We start from the raw sequence: 21,300 nt of genomic DNA on the forward strand, positions 1-21,300 counted from the left end.
TGATTAAATTTCAGCATTCAAACAAAATTTGCAACAAACTTTTGACATGTCAGACTTGGGGTCTTTGCATTATTACTTGGGCATTCAGTTCATACATGATGCTAGAGGTATTGGTTTATCACAATCAAGATACATTGGTAAACTTCTTGAGAAGTTTGGCTTACAGGATTGCAAGCTAGTCTATATACCAATGGAGCCTGGACTAAGTTGTCATTACATGATGACAATGATTTGTTTAATATATACATATATGCTCCAGCAGTTGGATGTCTTATTTACCTATGCAACACTAGGCCGGACATTCAGTTTGTAATTTCAGCCCTGAGCAGATGTATGCATCAGCCACGATGTCACATTGGCAAGTTGTTAAGCGTATCTTTCATTACTTGCAGGGTACTAGATCTCTTCAATTGTTTTATGCCAAGGGGGGACCATTGCAATTACATGCTTACAATGATTCTGATTGGGTTGGAGATTATGATTCACGTCACTCCACTAGTGGCAATTGTTTCTTTCTTGGCTCATCTTGCATATCTTGGCTTTAGCAAGAAACAATTCACTGTTGCCACATCGTCATGGGAAGCTGAATACAAGGCAACTTTCACTACCACAGTTGAATGCGTATGGATTAGATGCTTGCTAGCTGATCTGGATGTATCTGTTACGGAGCCTACTCCTTTGTTCACACTGACAATTAGAGTGCCATTGCGGTGGCACAAAATCCACTGTTTCATGCACGCACGAAACACATTGAGATACATTATCACTTTGTCAGAGAGAGGCTACATGCAGGCGATCTCAACCTCGTCTATTATCCTACCGCTAGTAATGTGGTAGACATCTTTACCAAAGCTCTTCCTCTTGACAAATTTAAAGCATTTCGCAATGCTTTAAATTTGATCTCCTTTGGAGGCGGATGATCCTTGTACTCTTGATCACTCTTCACTCCAGGGGGGTATGTTGGGTATTTCACTTATGCTCACTTATGCCTATGCTCAGATAGGAGTGTCGGTGATCAGTAGGACATTCGGGCACTTTTTACTCTTGGTATGAGAGGTTTTTTCCCCCAGACTTAAGTCTTATTTCGTATGTGCTTATGTCACACAGGGGTACTTATCGTGTTCGAGTGTGAACACCCCCTACAACCCTAAGGTTTAAGGGTTGTACCTTGTACTTTCAGTTTACACTCTTTCAGTCTATTGCATTGGGTGTCGTGCTTCACTCTCATTGTGTCTATTGCACTCTGAGCTGAGCTTCGATCCTCTCCATCTCACAATGCTTGCACTAAACCAAACAGACCCAAATTTCTTGGCTCGTTGCCCAAGAAATCAGTGCCAAAAGTGTGTCCGAGACACGAGACTGCCTGGGCAAGAAGAGGGCCGGTCCCTTGCTGAAATTCAAAATTTTGAATTAAAAAAAATAGTCACTGTTACCTTGTTTGTGAGCCGAGGGAGGCGACGGACTTGCGGGTGTAGGAGAAGCAAGAGCAGCCCTGGTGGGCCTACGACTGGTGGCCAAGCAAAGGGAGCAGGCGGTAGTGCGCTAGGCATTGCAGATGAGGCAGCGCTATAGGTGGTAGTTGGGGGGCCAGGCCATGTGGCGCTTAGGATGCAGGTGGCGACGCTGGCAGATGGCAGCTGGGCAGTGGTGACCCAAAATGTGACCCAAAAAGTGGATCTCATGCAAGAAATACTTGTTTTTCTTGTCATTTATAACCAACTTGTACATAGACAACTCAATGAGCACAAGTGGTTTGAAGATGCGATCCATCATCCAACTAAATGTGGCAAGGGCATTTGTAAGTCCAAAAGGTATGACTAGAAGCTTATTCACTTGACTCACTATCTCTTGCTGGGCTGCGCTTACCTTGTAGGCTACTTCTAGGGATAAGATCTATACCATGATATTTTGGCCTTTTGGGCAGTGGTTGCCCCGAAAGTTACTGAGAAAAGCAATCAATATACATTTTTAGGAATGAAATGCAATCCATCTCTAAATTAGACATGCTCCCAATATTTTTATTATCAACCTTATCCTTGGTGAAGACCAAGTATTTTGACTCTTGAGACGTGATCTTTTCATTACTTTAGAAATGGCAGTAGCCGATACAACAGGGCAAATTCCCCTTTCAACTTTATATCCAAGGTATGGGCCATGCCCTGATGCTGAATAGTAATCACTTTAGCATGCGAATCAGATTTTTTGAAGTTTAATGGAAGATTATTTGAAGGGATTAATGAGAAATTTTGAGATTATCATGGTTGCTGTCATGCCAGAGAGCCTCTCCAAGGACTCGATCGATTTCATTCCCAAGAGCAGTAGTTGGAGTTTATCCAATGCAGATTATCACCTTGTTACAACTTATTTACAAAATCCTAGAAGGGCAATTAGTCTTAGGCTTTCATTGACGAGGCTGAATATCATCCACCTGACTCAAATAGGATGTCTAAGAAGAACATCTGGACAGTGTCTTCACTTTTTGAGAGATTAAAGCCTTCGCCAGAGCCAGGAGACAGAATCTCATTGTCTGGTTCTGCTTTCTGAGAAAGCCTATGCCATAGTCAAACTCAGAGTTTCTGGAGGGCATGATGCTTTAGCCTGTAGCAAAGGAGATAGAGGGTCTTTAACCAAGGTGTATGCCCAATCTTTCTGATTGGTTGGCCCACTCGGACTTGATAGCACAAACATGAAACTCTATGACATTGATTGTGATGAGGCAAGAAAAAAGAAACCAGGCAAAAGGTAATAGATGCTCTGTGGGTCAAAAGCGCCTGTGCTGCAGCATGAGAAATGAAGAAAGATAGAAGTGTAAACAGCCCATGTAAGGTGGAACAAAAGCACACCAGTTACATCTGATTTTCTTTGTTTTGTTCCAATTTCTTTGCTTTGCACATACTAATCTCCTCCTTTTAATACACAAGGCCATGCATAGCAGGCCCAAAGTTTCACATTGTAGTTCTTGGGGCCTTTTAAAGTAAGGACCTTTCTTTCATGAAAGGAACACTAATCATCTGCATTTTACCTGCAAGGATCCATATACTCATGAAACTACTAAAGGAAAAAGAAAGCATACCTCCCATTGTGCAGATTCACCAAGGAAAATGTTGAAGGTAGCTCCTCCACTGAGGGGTCAGATATGAGCACTGCCTCCTACAGTTGCCAGGCAGTACACAGGTGTAAAAGGTCTTACAAAGATCAGTTTTACTTGTGACAAACAGAGGTCAATAACTTTAAAAGAGCCATGTGAAAATTGAAATCACCTTTTCCAGCTTCCATCCACCCTGTATAAGCCATGTCAAGTAAATCTGCCTTCTGAGATCCACAGAAAACAAGTGCACAGTCCCACCAGCAGAGACTACCCCCCTGTCTCTTTGAACTGGATTTTTTTCTCTTGGCCTTTCCCAGATGGTATATTCTGCTGTACAAGGCAGAAGATTTTCTAGCTTGAAAGGTGCACTGACTGAAATGCGCCAATCATAGACAGGGGAATTCATCTCAGTATACAAAATATTAGCATCGGCCTCCAGACTGAGCCACCAACTAGTTTTTGAGGGAGAAGGCTGTGAAGGAGGGCACATAATCAATTCTTCTGTCCTCTGTAGTTGGTTTAACATGAACAACTCCTTGCTAACACTTGAAAAATTTTTAGTTGAAGCCCCACTATCATTCTTCGAAAGTCCCCTGTTAGATTTACTTGAAGATTCAACATCATTCTTTGAAAGTCCCTTGTTAGACTGATTTGAGGACCTGATTACCCGGCCCCATAATAACCTTGTTGAATCTGAGTCTGATAGAGGGCGTACTTGAAGGCAATAATCAGTTTGTGGTGAAGTGTAAACTGCAGGGATGAAAAGATTGCACCCAGGCTGGAGACTAGAGATAACTTTCCTAGAATGGTCCTGATTATACTCTGGAATACGATGGCGCATCCGAAACCAACGACGCCGCCTTATGAAGTCAAAAGGTGACTTTTTGCACGACTTCAGTGAATTTGGCGGCCACCTCAAACTTTGAAAATCAGGTCCATATGCCCAACCATCATCATCAACATAGCCTGCCTTATCAACAACCCAGTCAGAGGACCAGATCCATCCAGGAGGTAGAGGTGTTTGGAGATCCTCCTGAACCAATAAAACTTGGTTTAGAGACTACTAAGAACAGATGCTGCTCTAATTAAAAACCCAAAAATTTAGATTTACCAGAGATTGTGAAGTTGCTCTGTAGTCACGGCTGCTCCAACGACCAGGATCATTTGGAAGTAGATGGCCTGGCCATTTGCTGCCCCATCCAGCCAGTGGCTGATATCTTTGATTCTCAAAAATTTCTTCTATTCCAGTTACTGGTTCATCTGCTGTATGGAGCATGTACTCATCACTGCTGCTCAAGAGGGACATTGGACAAACACACACTTCTAATGAGATATCTGTACTGTTTGAAACCATCACAAGGCTACGAAGGGTAGCACACTTTTGTCCCTCATTCATTGTCACATCAAGAGCCATCTGACGATCCATTATCTGAATAGGAATGGTTCCTACAGACAAAGTGGAGCGAATGCAGCACCATGGCCCATCTGGGCTTAATCCTAGGAAGACACCTGCGTCATTTGACCCACTGTCAGAATTTTCTCTCTCATTTTCAGCATATCGTTTTCCCTTTTCTGTGAAAATGAAGATGCTAATAACTAAAGATCCAAAGTTGAATTTTCTCCCCTCATCTGGATGACTTTGTGCCTGACAAAAACCACATGTAAATAAGTCACTTTCATTTTGCTATTCTTGTGAGAAAGATCTAACACTGACATTTGATAATGGTACAATTTAGACTTCATTTACAGAAGGTGCTATGGTGAGGCTTATCATTGTGTGATCATGATTCACAAATATCGCACTCTCTGTCTACCACAAACTGTTATCCACAAGAAGTTTGCACCCATTCTTATGGGCTGACCAACCTGTCTTCTTGGAGGCTCTAGGCTGTAAACTTTGTTTTGCACCAGAGGCCAGCTATTTTGATGCATTTGACTGGTAGACTGCTGAAGGAGGTTCCAGTAGGAAGAAGCAACACCACTTTGTTCACTCCCAGCTTTCAGTGGAAGTGAGAGCATCCCAATCAATTCGCCTAGTACATGACAAGAAACTATATGATCAAGGTTCCAACTAATTTGCTGTGTTACACCTTCAGCTGCATGAAGCAAAAACGAAACTGAAAAGCAGAATTTTATTACCCTTTCCAGCTTTTGCTGCTTGATTACTAACTCTAACATCCATGCTTGCAGAGCCCTGCATTATACCACAAGAAGAGTTCTTTGTACAGAATAAATAAAACCATGAACTAAACGACAAACATCAGCTGTTTTGTACGACACAATGGTATCAGTGTCAAAACATCCCTTTAAGAAATGTTTTCCCATATACAAAATGAAAATAAACTCTTTGAAATCGTATACAAAACATCCCTTTAAGAAATGTTTTCCCATATACAAAATGGAAAATAAACTCTTTGAAATCATATACAGAATCTAAACCCCTTAATGTTGGATTTGTGTGGAACTTCCAACAACTGCATATCAGAGAACAGTGACGTCTTACACACCTACTATCTGAATTGACAGGTTCTATAAACCACAAACACACTAAATATTTAGTTATGTAACTCTTTGTCATGTGTCACTCACTTTGCTTATGAAGTTGACCTATCAAAATGCATCACCATAATCATTTTCACATGCTAGACTAAGTAACCTACTGCACATTGAAACTTATTGCAATGCAGTACCTGAAGTGGTAGGTCGAAGATAAAAACCTCATTCCATTTCACCAATGCAGTTTTTGCACCCTTCACATTTTCAAGTGTTGAGGGCCTTGCACAACGAGACCTTGCACTCTGGACAGGGACTTTTTGCCCATCTGTGACTTGCATGTTTCCAGAAGCAATACGTAAGCTGTAAAAATACTCATGCCCATTGCCATCATCATTCATGGGTAAATCCTGTAGTTAGAGAAGACAAATAAGCTTATGATCTCTTGTCAATGCTCATTCAGCAAATTGGATAGGCTAACATACCCTGGCCTCTGAGATGTTTATAGCAACATGCTGGGTTGGTATTCTTAACCTTGATGTAGTGATTTTGTCTCCAAAGTATGGAGGAGGTATACTGACTTGTGCACTGCTGCCAGATTTGAATGGCTTACAGATCTTATATTCATCCTCAAACAGTCGGATATATACTTCACAGCCCAAGTTATTTTCAAATACAAGTCTTTCCATATCATTTTCTTCAAGTGCAAAGCTGATGGGAGAATGGGATGGCAAACCGATGGCATCAGCCTCCTGTATATTGAGACACCAAATTTTTTGAGTCGACACTCTAAACTTAAGTTATTACCATCTAGTAAGAGATGAGAAAACATAATTACCAGTTCCCTACTGATAAAGGCATTCTGCTCAAGCTCAGATTGCTTCCGCCATGATAGATAAGCATCCACAAGTGCATCCACATTTGCAGAAGTGACGTTCATATTAAATATATTGGCTGTGGTAATGCGAATGCGCTTCCCAACTTTGAAAGAATTACCAGATTGTGAATCATGTGATTCATACCTAAAGATGAAATTGAATGTCTTATTGCACAAAATCAAAATCCATGTAGAATTACATCTTAGCCTAGGTTGGCAAGAGTTTGAATAACAAGTGAGCCTCTAAAACCAACTAAATGTATTGACAACTCAAACAAATCCCATAGGCACGATATCAAGTTTGTGACAGTATCTTTTAATGTAAAACAGATTCCCCCAGAAATAAATCACAGAATAAAGCACAAAGGGAAAGTACTTACTTGAAGATGCCCTCAAAGGGTTCTATCAGTGGCTCCCAAGCTTCAAGATGGGAATTAAAGGTTGATGCAGCCATCGATGCAATGCAGACAGCATTTAGAGCTTCTCTCCGTCCATTTGCCGCAAGATTCATGGTTGTTATTGTAACATCTACCAAAGGTGTCATCTAAGTAGCAGAGGAATGCATGCATTTAGATGAGGAAACTGATATCTCAATTAATTTTTTTAAAAAAAGATGACCAGATGCACTTCAGCTGTCAACAATCAAATGAAAATCCATACAAAGAGACAAATCATATAGGCCAATGAATCTTTCCATGTTTTCACAACATACAATTAACAATCCAGAACTTATTTAACAAACCTTTGAACAGAAGCAGTGTCAGAATTCACCAAACTTTTTGGATGAGTGAACAATGGAACTTACCAAACCCCTCAAGTCATCAAATATGCTGACTGATAATCTTGGTAGCTTGATTTCTGCACTCAAATTATCTTCCAGCCTATTCTGGACCGTTTCTACTAAACCATAGCCCAACCGGCTTGGTGGTCTCTTCAAGTCTGGTCGGGCTAAAAAAGTATGAGCCTGCAATAGTATGCCATAAAGTTAGCATCTCAACAGACCTGATGTTTGCCAGTCAGGATCACATAAATACTATTCTTGATACATGAACTGGAAAGAAACAAAGTTTAATTTCTTCTTCAATGATCAAGTACTGATGCTAGCTTCATTGTTTTTGAAGTACAAAGTAAATCAGTTGGACAGTTTCTTCATTTTCCTAAAAATGACAACTGATACCGTTAGCTAAGTCCTCCATGATGCTTGCAAAATCAAACTTCAAGGAAAGGGTTGGATTCCTAAAAACTTGAGATTGACAAACATGACAAGAGTATATTGTGCAGAGAACTTTTGAAAAGGCAAACCTTAAGAAACAGGAGAAAGCTTTTCAGAATGCCAAGCCCTAAAAAACAGCAAGTTATTTGAACTCAAAAACAAAGGAAATGGTCTTTCATTACAAGTCACCTGATAATCAACAACTTTTGTGCTAGCAATTGGAAAGAGTAAAAACATCACCTGGTTTTCTACTTTCCATAAACTGCAACTGTAGCCACCCTTTGAACCAGAAAAACTCCAAACAGGCTTTCTGGAAATATTCATCTCATTTACAAGATCCGCTCGCACACAGCGAAATAAATTCAGAGATCTTGTCTCTTCAGCTTTTGACACTACACAACCTAAAGAGACATACCCTGCAGGTGGCAAAGGATACCAAACAAAAAGATCTTCAAGGCCTTTTCCTGGTGAATGCATACATTGTACAAACCTGACAGGGCTTGCCAGCCTGTCAGAGCCATCATCCCGTAAAAGAACACCTAGATTTGGTGGCTCCAATCTGCAAGGATCATCACTTTGAAGACATTACAAGATGCCTGTGAAAGCAGAGGTTACATTAACTGTTCTCAAGTTGAAGACATACCCTTCCATCAAGCAATCACCAACAATTGCAAAACCAGGTGGTGGAACTGGTCTCCAAATTGCAATGGCACGGCGAGGATCATTTCCTTTGTCCCACCACATACGTTCAAACTGGGGAGTTGTAGCAATGTACCGCCCTGCTCTGGGTGTTATGGCAATAGTCTCCAAGCCTGACATGCTTTGCCTCCACTCCGTTCTTCTCACAACAGTTCCTTTTGATTGATTGACAGAATTCAGCATATCTGAGCGGTTCTCGCTACTGCTTCCGCCTGTTATGTTATCACGTAACTCATAAAGCTCGGAACTCTTTGGAGATTCTGTTGATCGATGTGCAAAGAATGAGCCACATAAATTCTCAATGCGCCATATACTGAACCCAGTCCTGATCAGCCTCAAAAAGTAAATATTAGATCCTATCATTTGAGTTCAATCTGTATCATCAAAACAAACAGAAATATGATAACCTTAAGACTTATGCTCAGAAGAGCCTCTTTGTAGCTGATAGCAAGATGGGGCAAGGATTTCTGCTACATGAACTGTATAGCATAAGATGATACAGGTAGAAGGAACATAGAGATGCAGGAAAGAGAGAGGGTTTCTTTTCTTTGGCTACTTTAAGGGTGAAACAAAGAGGGAGTTCTTTTTCTCTTTTTTTTTTTTTGGTTTGTGCGCCAGCCCAGGCGCGGGGGCGGGGGGGGTGGCGGGGGGGGGGGCGGGGGCGGGGGGGCGGGGGCGGGGGCGGGGGGGGGGGGGGGGCGCGGGCGGTTGTGTATGGGTTGGGGGGGAAGAAACAATCAGAAAGCCCAGAAAAGGTTCACTTTGTCTGTTGATTTTGTACTCTCCTGCTTTCCCTAATACTTTTTCTTTGTCTTTTTTCCACCCTTTAATATTGTTCCTGTTTTCTTTTTCCCAGATAAAAGTAAAAATTCTATAAACACACCTTGGAACAAAATGTCCCAAGACAAAAACCCAAGTACAAAGCAGCCCTGTAACGGACTTCCATATCAAAAATTATATAACAAGGGCAAGTCTATTACAAAGCTTGAGTGAATAGCCAGTCAGGAGGTCTACAATGCCAGACCAGGTAGGTCTGGAAGAGGAAAAAGGTGCCAGAATCCCATGTCCTGAAAAAAACATCTTGCCTCTTCCTTATAGTCTCCGAACTGCCCTATATTCTCTCCCATCTCCCACGAAGAGTACTTCAATGCCTCTCTTGTTTGCCCTGTTCATTCTTGTATGCCTACTTCTTTTAGGCTTCTATTCCTACTAATTCTTTCAAATTGAGTTCTCCCACTCTCTTTCATTTTATGCCTTTTAACAGTCAAACTGCACGTAATACTATTTTGGAATCTGGTTAAACCAGAGTTTGAAACAATCTTTAAAGTTCTTGCTGCACAAACCAGTTATATAAACACAGTAAGATTTCAAGACCAGTGAACTTCAAACTATACCCTAGAATAGGTGTCAATTTTTGATATAGAACTATTCATCCACTGCAGCTTTATCACCTTGATGCTACTATAGATACTATCAAATATTTCTTCCATGATAGCAACCCAAATACATTCTTAACATGCTGAATGGTCACTTAAGAAAGAAGTGATTATATTGCACCCTGAATGAGGTGATGCTACTATAGATAGTATCAAATATTTCTTCCATGATAGCAACCAAAATACATTCTTAACATGCTGAATGGTCACTTAAGAAAGAAGTGATTATATCGCACCCTGAATGAGGTGGAAGGTAGTAGACACAATCATTTACTGATGCAGTGGTAACCAGGTCCATTCGCACACAATGAACAGAACCAAGGGCAGGTGACGCACGCCCTGTCTTTGCAACAAACCCAACAGCAGCATAGCCAGCTGGAGGAAGTGGCTTCCAGAGAGAACATTCACTTTCCTCAGCGGTAGTACTATTCTCATTTTGATGTGGATCTTGAAATATCCAAACAAGTTCATATCCTGTAGGCTTTTTTACACGACGGTAAGTATTACTGATGACCATGACAGCTTGAGATGGAGGTGCTTCCCTGCAAATTCAGTTTTTATGTGAAATCTTGAACTACTAAAGACTTTTAGAGATCAGCTGGACACAAACTATGTCAATGAGAGATTACCCTGTCGTCATGCAATGGCCCAGAATTGCATAGCCTGGTGGAGCTCTTGGTCGCCAGAATGCAATTTTCTGCCTCGAATTGTTCCCTGCATATTATTTAAATAAGGACTACTGAAAGCACCAATAACAACACACATGTTTTTCATCCTCATCCAAGTTGCTCAAGTTCTGTAGCAAAATTACTTTCTGACAACTTGCAGAATATTATTTGATGCTTAACATATTTTATTAAGCACATGGCATGCTACCTTTATTGTCTACCCAAATTCTGTCGAAATGAGAGCAGCGTGATAGGACATGAGCACCTCCAAACTGGAATTTGGACACCAGCTCATTATGAAGTCTAAGCAAAAGGCGCATGACACTAAAAGATAGTTGTACAGACACGTCTGATGTGAAAGCACTTAAATTTGTCTTCCCCTGGACACAAGCATACTCCATAGAAATAAACATTGGCTCAACTACAGTAACACCCGAACCACCATCAATTGAAAATCTTTTGACATTAGCTCGAACCCATGTGTCTGTTTCCTTGCAAGCATACCTGAAAAAAGGGGCTCGCATGATGACAGTGAAACTTTATTAACAAACACCTACTAGATAATAAGAAAGGAAGGTAACAGATCAACCAACATGAGATTAAAATCCATCTTGGCTCTAAGGAGTTTTTCATGTCTGTGAAAACTTGCATAGAGAAGTTTATCACCATCGTAAAACGTGAGTTCAGGGGCAATTGCCTGTCATCAAACCATCAGTCCACTTTAGGATTTTCATTTTCACTTCTTCCAAAAACAGAAAGCAACCAAATCAGGAAATAATAGATAAATGTAGGAGGAGAATAATCTTGGACGTGAGCTCTAGCCCTAGAGAATTGAACATACTTTCCGCGCCATGAAGCAAGGGCTTAAGTCTCCACTGTCCTATGAGGGATCTACACCACAACTCAGCCAGCACATTGACTGCCTTGATGTTAATCTAGGCCAAGCAACTTGCTTGATGACCATGGTGCTAGTAAGCCCAAATACAAGTAAACCCACAGGGAAAACTCTGACTTGTTAGCCCACCAAAATCCGTGTTGATTGTATGTTGGAAGGTGTAAACCCTACAGGCTACATCAGGTGTCTACTCCTTGTGAAGAATCCTTGTCAACAATCCTTAAATTAATCTCGAACTGGAAGTCATTTACCCCCCAACACGTCTACACTTAACATGTCTAATATCACCTTTTCTTTTTCTCTGAACAAAATAGGAAATGTGCACCCACCAGCAGAAGAGAGCAAAAAAAAAAAGGGTACTAACCTGCACATCCAAGATGAAGTTTATTGCTGAATGAGAAGTTGTTTTGGCTAAAGTGCCATCCTCAGCTATACTACTTGTACTGTACAGATCCAATGTAGCTCTGTCACTTGATTCACTGTCGGAATCTGCATTCAATCCATGTAACAGTACCCCATCCTCAGCAGAAACTGAGTAGCTACTACCACATTGTAGTTGTATACAGTCCTTCAACATAAAGCCATTCTGCAGCAAACGCAAGATGATGAGGTTGCATTGATACTGTACATCCATCATTTCAGCTCGATGTAATAGTTATCAAAACATTTGAAATGTCAAAAAATATTCCTACAAACATGTATCAAGCTCTTTGGTATATATAGTTGCTATAAGTGCACTCTTGAAATCCTTAGCTGTGGATCCTTGAATTCCACAACTACTACTCTTGCCATAGCATGGAGAAAGAGTTACATATATTACAAACACAAGCCAAAGGTTTTATTTGCCTCTAGATTCTGTACAGTTAATCACTGAGAGCATTGAGGCAAGTGAAACTTTGTAAAATATCAACACAGAAAGTCTTTCTTATCTCATCTGACTGTCAAAAAAGATTCTACCTTGATCTTTATGTTCCTGAAGCGAAGCTTTTTGCTGGGGCCGATACAGATCACAGGCTGAATGTCCACAATATCCAAATTCAACACCTTACCACAACCATCATAAATGAACTCATCAATATATGGGGCATCAGCAATCAGCTTTTTGCCTGATGATAACGTGATCATAGCTTCTTCCTGGGTGTAAACTGGGCTGGTCAATCTTATGTCCTGTTGAATGACTATGGGGTCACTGTGAATCTCCATGTTTTCATCCTTGCCAGTCATTGCTGCTAGAGAAGGCACAAAGAATTCCCCAACAGCAAACAGAAAGTCGATAACTACCAGAAGTTTTAGATGCTGAATTCTGAACACAAAAGCCTGCGATTCCGGTTTTGTTCTTACATCCATCACCAGCAATGGTGGTTGAGGAGTTGTTTGATGATTACCATCATCATGTTCCTGAAAACTTCTAGTCAAGTCCTCCATGTCTGCTATAGATCCTACCATGAGGCGCATTTCAGGTTTTGTATTTGAGCGCAAATCTAAAACCGATAACCTTGGCAATGTCAAGAAAATATCCATCTCTTGAGTTGAAGTAGTCCTGTAGTTTAACCACAATCCCTGTAACTGCATACACCAAAGAGAGAATTCTCAACAATTAAACAACAGATTGACCTATCACAAATTCTACTCTGCTACATATATCTCTTTCTGTCATCTCATACACAATATTGGCCTTCAGATCATAACTAACCAAGAAAACTTGTCCCCAGGAACACAAAAAATCCATTGAACTATGCAAAAGGACATCAATACATGTCATGCCTGAAATGCATCAGCAACAGAAATAAATCCAAGTCATACTGTCCGATTAAACCTGGCTTGAGCATCTTGCTTCCCTTCCCATGGAACTATCTTAGAAACCATGAGTGATTCAGCTTGTATAGCATGCAATCTATCATCTGCTAGATGCCAATGCGGTTTCTGAAGCACAACTTGTGATGAACAGACCAAATGAGTTAACAAACCTGAAGATTGTATACTTATCAGCTGATCAACATTGAGCATATGCCACCGTGAACCATATATTTTAGTATTTCCATGCACAACCCCTATCCCTAACGAAAAAGCGAGCAGTGGAGACCCAAGGCTGATGACTAGAGCACATGGCTTGAAACAATGACCAATGGAGAGCCACCATGTGAGCTCCCACATTCAAATGGCTCCACCACCCATTCTTGTGGGAATACAAATATGGCCCCATGAAACCTAAGAATCAGGGTTGCCAAGTACGAAAGGTACGATACGGTACGATACGATAAAATACGGTACTAATTGGTACCTTATGATTTTATAAGGTACGGTACGATATTAGTACAAAAAAAAAACAAAAACATGATTATTTTGGATTATAGATAATAGAACACATGTTTAGAGCTAAAATAGCAATGTCACTTGAGTTAATAGGATGAATACATGAGGATAACAAGAAAAAACCTCATGTACAACATGCACAATGCGCTACTAGAAGACAAATGGGAGTGTATATGTAATATATTAAAGAACAAAGTAGAGTTTAGGATGGATGGACAAATAGGCTCTTCATTCTTTTGTGTGTGAGAGAGAGAGAGAGAGAGAGAGAGAGAGAGAGAGAGGGGGGGGGGGAGGGATGCTCTTGGAATCGCATACTCATCTTGGAAGTTGGGAGAGAGAGAGAGAGAGAGAGAGAGAGAGAGAGAGAGAGTGTGTGTGTGAGAGACTTGGAATTATGATAGTAAACATAAGGGTTAGGAGTTGGAAGATATTGTATGGTCTAGTCTTCAGTAGCCAAAAATAGCATGTTTTTTGGTACGAATGGTACGGATACATACTGTACGGTATGGTATGAACCGTACAGAATGAACTAGTCCGTACGTAGTATGAATGCAACTATGCTAAGAATTACCAGTGTGCAGCGAGTCATTTTCCACACCATAAAGTGGATGGCCCAAGTAATAACTCTCTCCCTCTCCCCTCCCTCCCTCAGCCATCTCTCTGCCCTGCCCCTCCATCCCTCAGCCCCTCACCCACCCCCTGCCATGTCCCGCCACCCCTTAGCCCCCCACCACACCTTGCCTTGTCCGCATCTCTCTCTCTCTCTCTCTCTCTCTCTCTCTCTGTGTGTGCCAATTAGAGCCAGAGACAGAGGAGCATTATATTTGCCGCTGCCTAGCGTATTATGAGGTCCATGGTCATTTCCACTATCTCTTTAGAGACAGATTTGGACCACTATCCAGAGTCATGGATTTTACCAATCAACGATACCTTGGCCTCTTTCTTCTTGAGATACGACGACTTCGTGAGACGCGCCTCAGGAGTACAGCTGCCCCAGGACATCAAGGCTCTTCACAAAGGCAGCTCACAGACTTCTTTGCAAAGGGGACTTAGAAGACTTCAATACAGTTACAACCATAGTCCACACGAGAGCCTCTCTCACCACCACTGTCCACACACAGACAAGGAGTACTGATTGATCGAGCCACTCAGCCGATCCAGACATCCTAGGCCTTGGCACAGACACCGATGACACCTTCATAGGCGGATACAGGGGATTATTGCTCGGCTAGAGCTAGGTCCTCCATATCCACATGAGATTGTACCATTTGGAGCTCATTGTTACTAGATAGAGCTCTATGTTTTACACATAGCTATAGTTAGTTTTCTTTATTTTTTTGCTTTGTGCTACATACATATTTTGCCCAGACAGTTGTACCATCATACACATGATTGTAACTCATGGTCTCATAGGTCATTTTGGCCTTTTGTAGACGTTAATATATCATTTTATTTCATTTCTCCCCAACTCTCCTTGCCACTATCCCTAGGCCCCAGGCCCCAGCCCTGCTTGCGCCACTGCCATTTTGCCCCTCCCACCAGCCTTAGTAACCTATTCCTCATCTTGCCCAGTCTCTGACATGGATTCTTCAGACTAACCTGTGGAAAGAAAACAGTCAACCATTAGATTCTAGCAAGACAGATGGAGTGATCATAAGAAATGGGGCATCATCAACATACTCGTCTCATGTTCACTCGGCACTTACTTTTTGTGGGCCGTAGATACCGGCAAGAGGGGAAGAAAAATGACGAGCGCATTCATCTAACACCACATTCAACAAGCTATCATTGAGGTATACATTGCAATTTACGTTTTAAATTTGTTTCACTTTCTTTCATTATGATAATATCACGATTCATAATTGAAATTTGATTTATACATAACTTGTAATTTATAAATTGTGGTTGTAGGTGGGCCCCTCAAATGTGGTGCAAGTTGTTACCGACAATGCATCGAATTGTCGATGATTGGGCCGTTTGCTTGAGGCTGAGTTCCCTACGATTGTGTGGACTCCATGTGCAAGTCATTGTTTGGACTTGCTCATGGAGGACATTGGGAAGCTCAAGTGGGTGAAGAGGGTGGTCCGCAAAGCTACATCAATTGTCACATTCTTTACAGTAAAGGTAAAGGTGCTTGCGACGTATCATGAACATAGCACACTGGAGTTGAAGTAGCCTTTTTCAACTCGCTTTGCTTACATGTGGTTATTGCTAGAGCACCTTTATGAGGTGTTGTGACCTTAATGTTACATAATGTCACATTAAAGTGATATTTAATGTAACATTAAGGTCACAGGTGTGGTCCACCTTCTGCCTTGCGCTAGATAGTGGTGTCCACTCTATGGAATTAGTGGGATGAGCATGAGACAGAGGAGGCCAAAGCCATGCAGCGCTTGTGTCTTAATGAGCAGTTTTGGCAAAAAGTCCATGCCGTTGTATTGTTGTGACTCCCTTTTATAGGGTGTTATGTATGAGTGATTGCGAGGGGTCCACCATGAGTCTTCTCGTTCACTTTTTTAGAGCATCATTTATGGAGGCACGTGCTTGTACAGTGATCACAGAGAGACAGTGTGCACATGTTTTAGAGATAGCAGAGAGGAGATGGGTGTGGATGCATAAGCCCATCCATGGTTTTGCTGCATTGGCACATCCAGCCTACAAGTCACCGGTGGTCATGGATGATAAAGAGTTCCGTTCAAAACAGCTTGCTTATTTGACTCGTGTGATCCCTCTTGGTGACCACAATGCAGTGCTAGAGGAGCTAGGATGCTATGGAGATTAGAGAGGGCATGTGGCTTTTGCTTCTCCCACTTGTTGGAGGAGAGAGTCACTTGTGAAGCCTTTATTTTGGTGGCAAAACTTTAGATACGCATTGGAGATCCTTCAGCCCTTAGCCATGAAGGTCCTTGCCCAGGATTGCTCTTCGGGTGCATGTGAGAGAAACTCAAGTGTCTATTCTCTCATTCAAACAAAGATTCGCAATCGGCTTAGCACATGACTGTTAGAGCGGCTAGTCTATTGCCACACTAACTTACGCATGATGAGGGCTATGATAAGCATGGGTAGTCCGAAGTAGGTAAAGCTTAAACACTTAACCATAACATTTAAATTTTGTTATTTTAACATAAGGAGGTGGACGAGAAGGAGGAACCATAAAATTTAAATTTTGTTGTTTTAACATAAGGAGGTGGACGAGGAGGAGGAGATGATTTTTGCAGAGCTCTATAGAGAGCTTATAGCTGCAGATACTCGTGACACTCGTAGTCAGTGTGCTCGTGGGCAAGGAGTTCGAGTAGGTGGTAGCAGGGGCATGGTCATTCGACGCCCTCTATCATCGAGGAGGGGTGGTTCGGGTGGCTTGCAAACATATGTAAGGCGGGGCTTTAGTAGCTCACATCTTGTGCCTCATGATGACATCCCCCCCTTGCCTACACAGCTGCCACCTAGGGAGCCATCCTTTGATGATGATGGTAACCTCATCAGTGAGGATGAGTATGAGTATGTATCATCATCGGATGCCGAGGAGCCATCTTTAGACTCTCTTGATGAGCACTCAGATGGTTCTGATGATGATGATAGTGATGCCTCATCATAGATTCATCATTCATATGACATAGGTCTCTTTTTTTTTTGTATCACATATACTAGACTGTAGTTGTATCTCATGTTTTGCATAGCCTATGTGATCGCGATGGTCACCCTCATGTATTCATCTTATTTTGTAATGAAATGGCTATTTCCACTTTAAACATGTACTCTGCTCTATCATTTAATGATTTATGGTTTTTGTTATTTAAAAAATCATTTAAATTTTTTTTCGTACTAATATTGTACCGTACCTTATAAAATCATAAGGTACCAATTAGTACCGTATTTTATCGTACTGTACCGTATTGTACCCTTTGTACCTGACAACTATGCCTATAGTACTTGTTCTGAAATGAGTTCGATCAATAAAAGATGCTCAAACACTCGGGTACAAGATAAAGTATTGAAGTAAATCTGAAGAAAAAGGTACAACCACTCTGTAAGGGCTATGACAAATATCAAGGACGGTTCAGGCAATGTTTATGTAATATCTATGTGTAGGCTAGGTGTCTCAAGCAAGAGAGATGCAACTAAGTCCAAAACCCAATCACAAGAGGCATTTCTAGCTTGTCAAGAGGAAAGTTCAAAGAAGTATTTAACTCTTAGAAACTGGATTCGAATCCATTCGATAAGAACGGCACAAGATCAAGCACAAGAATGCATCTCAAAGCTAGTGGGTCATGACTAGACAAGCTTACAATGCTCAGACCAAGTTAGAATGATCTCAATCGAGGGATTGGGAAAATGCAACTATCCTATCTCTGAATCCTAAGCAAATTCTGGCTAACTGAAGTTTAAAAAGTTTCCACGCAAAACTATTCCACAAACAGTTGTATGATGATGACACGGACATGGTTACAGTGTGAGATAGCTGCTAATGCTACTAGCAAGCTCCGTCAATCTTTTGATGCCTAGTGCTAAGAAAGAAGCGAGCCTCTTTGGCCAAACTGGATGTAAAGATATACCAACTGCTCTTGGTTCAGGACACCATAAGGGCATGGAAGATGTTTCAAGAGAGACAGACAGGCACCCTGAGCATGGCACGAGAGACATGGTACAACTATGTGAAGATACAATGTACAGGGCCAGCCCCCTATGTCCCCTCAATAGGGACCTTGTCCATTCTGTAGTTCATACTTTACTATTAGGGATGGTGATAAACGATTCGTATATTGCATCATGGGAAGGCACAAGATCATAATCACCCAGTCAAGGAGCATTTTATCCTTGCACGTGAGATTCTTATTCCTTTCCTAATGCACATTTTTAATTGAGCCATGTGTGAGGGTTTTCTGACAAGATGGATGAAGCACACCATTGTTAAGAGTGGGATGAACCTTGAACAGTTAGTAACTTTCAATGCAGGCAGAAATTTGAGTTTCGATTCTCAGTACAACAGTCATCTTGTGCTCAATGATTGGCAAAATATGGACTGCATTTAAATGCAGAGAATGACGCATAATGAGATACACAGTTTTGTTAGGATGGAGATTGATCTTTTGTGTAAAGAGCTTAAAGAGAAATGCTGGTAGAAATATACAGAAGAAGATGGGTGAATCGCTAACAGACTGATACATCACTATGAAATCTGAGATGCAGAACAAGGTAAGAATGGAGATGCAGGTGGCAGTTGCTCTCATGTGGGCGGATACTAAAAACGGGAAGTTACAAGAACAAATAAATACAGAAAGAGGTTAGAAGCACAAAAAGAAAGACAAAGGACAACCAGACCAACCCAAGTGCAGGAAGAGCTAAAAGAACTTAAGACACACATGGACAAGGAGATCAGATCCTTTGCAGAGGTACCGAATCAAACAAAGGTAGAGGTAGACAAGAATGCAAAATGGATAGATTTAGTTAAGGCAACAAGGTAAGATTGGTCGACCCAATAAAAGTAATGAATGAAATAGTTGAGGAGAAGGTTATGAGGCATGCAAGGGCCTTGCATGCACAGGTCACAGGCTGAAATGAGAAGGGCAGTGCACAAGAAGACAATGAGGCACTATGTATGAAAATGGGTGCATCCAAAGGCTTAACTATTAATAATTGGAGAGTTGGTAAGGCTGAAGATAAGACTCTTGCCTTAATCTTGAAATTTACAGATCTTTGAGAAAAGGAAAGCCTTCCTCTCAAAGAGGTTAAAAAATATACTTGGCTGATGATGTGACACCTGCTGAAATGGCCCATCAAAGGGAGCACATGTAACTCGTCCTAGATAAAGTAAGCATCTAGGAGTGTCGTTCAGCAATGACAGTAGCCCTATTTTATAGATTTGTAATGGATCTCTAAGACTACATGCGCAATAGGCTGGAGATACATTTTAAGGAAGCAGGGTTACAGATGGCAGTTAGCATACTGCATGCAGCCACGTACAACTGGAGGGAGAAGAGGATAAGGAGGGGTAGTATAGGTGGACTAGGGTGAGGACTCACGTACCCCAAATCATGTATATTGCAAAATGTTATTTCCTATGGCCCATCTGCATACTCCAGATCTTCCAGGCAAAGAGAACCACCATACATGCCCTTGTATGACAAATCATCCTATGTATAGAGAATTTACAACAATGGGTTTGCTGCACACGGCCCAAGATAAGGGAGATTTGACCAAGTACAGGAGACATTTTCTTGCCTTCGGAAGTGCACATGGTTTAGTGATTTTCTAATGGGTTGTGGGTTTAAATACACTGACTTAGTGGAACAACATGGCAGGGACCAGTACAGTGGACTACCTCATGGGTTCTCTCAATCTACTGCAAAATATTCAAGGCTTTACCCTCTGAACAGTGCTGCATAGGAACATGTTCCTTACAGGTAGGAAACATACAAAACAATTTGAGATGTTTGACATTACAAAACACCCTTGTTTCTAGCTTGTTTTCTTTTTTCCTCACTTTTTCCCCTTTTTTGGAGAAAAGATTTGGACCTTACTGTCGAACTCTTAGATGTTGTAGCTTCTATGTAGGCCAGTGCATGTTTCAGAAGTGGAAGTGGTTACCTATAATTCAAATGTTTAATCAATGATGGCAGCTGGCTTGATCATGACTAGTGATTCACTGACCAGTCATAATTGATGGGTAACATACTCTTATAATTCATGAACCTTACAAGGTACTCCTATGATTCATAAGCCAATGAAGCAGGAGATAGCACATTCATGCATGATAGTTGGCTTATCCAAAATATAATCCCTTGAAGGATGTTGACTGCGGAATTAGAAGAAAAGTGATTCTGATCATTGTATGGGTGACCGAGTTGCAACAATCCAACACAACCAAATCAAACACGTTTGGAGCAGAATTAGTAACTTGTAAGAGTCTGTACCTCCACACGAGCCAGAACAGACTCTCTCTCTATGCCATTGTATAGTTCCAGTTCAGCATGTTGAACTTCCACAGTCACACGAACCAAAGTCCATGTTGCCCCTACTTGTTTTGAGCTGTTGTCAGAACCAGAAATAACATCTGAAATCTTTGATATTGTGTTATCTACCAAAACAGGCTGCTCCATTGATAAACTTCTAAAATCTGGTGGCAGATTTGGACTTTCTGCAAAATTAGTTGCTGCACAATCAGTGATGACTAAATACTCTTTGTCAGACAGGATTCCCCTTAGTCTGTGAACCTGCATAGAAGTACAATGAAGTAGATCAGCACACTTCTTCCAATTGCAATGGGGGAACCATATAATCATGAAAAACTACTGAAAGACATTGAATCTCAAATTATTTTTAAACATGCTGTCTGATTAGTTTAAAATGATTTCTCCAAAGAGTTACTATTGATATCGGTAGCTGTTGGTGACAAAGCACTCCAGTGCTTGTGAGGACAAGTTTCTTGTAATGTGGTTCCAAAAAGACATCGGAGCACACATGCAGCACATGTGAGTATGCCAGATTTTGGAAGAGTTAGCTCAATTAGGATCAATATATATGCTGCATTGCCGGAAAACTTACACTGTCTAGACAACTGTTAAAACTTTCACTGCCTAGACAACCACCAAAACTTGATCGGGAAATGATTAGGGACACC

At 41.2% G+C, this 21,300-nt stretch overlaps 1 protein-coding gene across 3 annotated transcripts in view; it reads right to left on the bottom strand.

The window, feature by feature from the left end:
- Positions 1-21,300, bottom strand: part of LOC148025458 (calcium-dependent lipid-binding family protein) — a 222,825-nt gene that overhangs the window by 24,435 nt on the left and 177,090 nt on the right. For all 3 annotated transcript variants that reach the window (XM_087692591.1, XM_087692590.1, XM_087692592.1), the window contains exons 35-53: positions 20,594-20,893; positions 12,327-12,935; positions 11,734-11,955; positions 11,068-11,171; positions 10,683-10,978; positions 10,436-10,520; positions 10,043-10,348; positions 8,315-8,695; positions 7,912-8,230; positions 7,264-7,422; positions 6,839-7,002; positions 6,420-6,603; positions 6,067-6,333; positions 5,779-5,991; positions 5,228-5,282; positions 4,955-5,121; positions 4,200-4,733; positions 3,261-4,121; positions 3,074-3,150 (exon numbers count right to left, since the gene is read on the bottom strand). In XM_087692591.1, the coding sequence (XP_087548717.1) occupies positions 3,074-3,150; positions 3,261-4,121; positions 4,200-4,733; positions 4,955-5,121; positions 5,228-5,282; positions 5,779-5,991; positions 6,067-6,333; positions 6,420-6,603; positions 6,839-7,002; positions 7,264-7,422; positions 7,912-8,230; positions 8,315-8,695; positions 10,043-10,348; positions 10,436-10,520; positions 10,683-10,978; positions 11,068-11,171; positions 11,734-11,955; positions 12,327-12,935; positions 20,594-20,893 (5,303 nt within the window). The remainder of the gene's footprint in view (positions 1-3,073; positions 3,151-3,260; positions 4,122-4,199; positions 4,734-4,954; positions 5,122-5,227; positions 5,283-5,778; positions 5,992-6,066; positions 6,334-6,419; positions 6,604-6,838; positions 7,003-7,263; positions 7,423-7,911; positions 8,231-8,314; positions 8,696-10,042; positions 10,349-10,435; positions 10,521-10,682; positions 10,979-11,067; positions 11,172-11,733; positions 11,956-12,326; positions 12,936-20,593; positions 20,894-21,300) is intronic.

The sequence above is a fragment of the Lygodium microphyllum genome, chromosome 14, assembly GCF_053477565.2.
Source record: "Lygodium microphyllum isolate KBCC chromosome 14, Lygodium_microphyllum_v1.1.10, whole genome shotgun sequence".
In the NCBI taxonomy this organism is placed as follows: domain Eukaryota; kingdom Viridiplantae; phylum Streptophyta; class Polypodiopsida; order Schizaeales; family Lygodiaceae; genus Lygodium; species Lygodium microphyllum.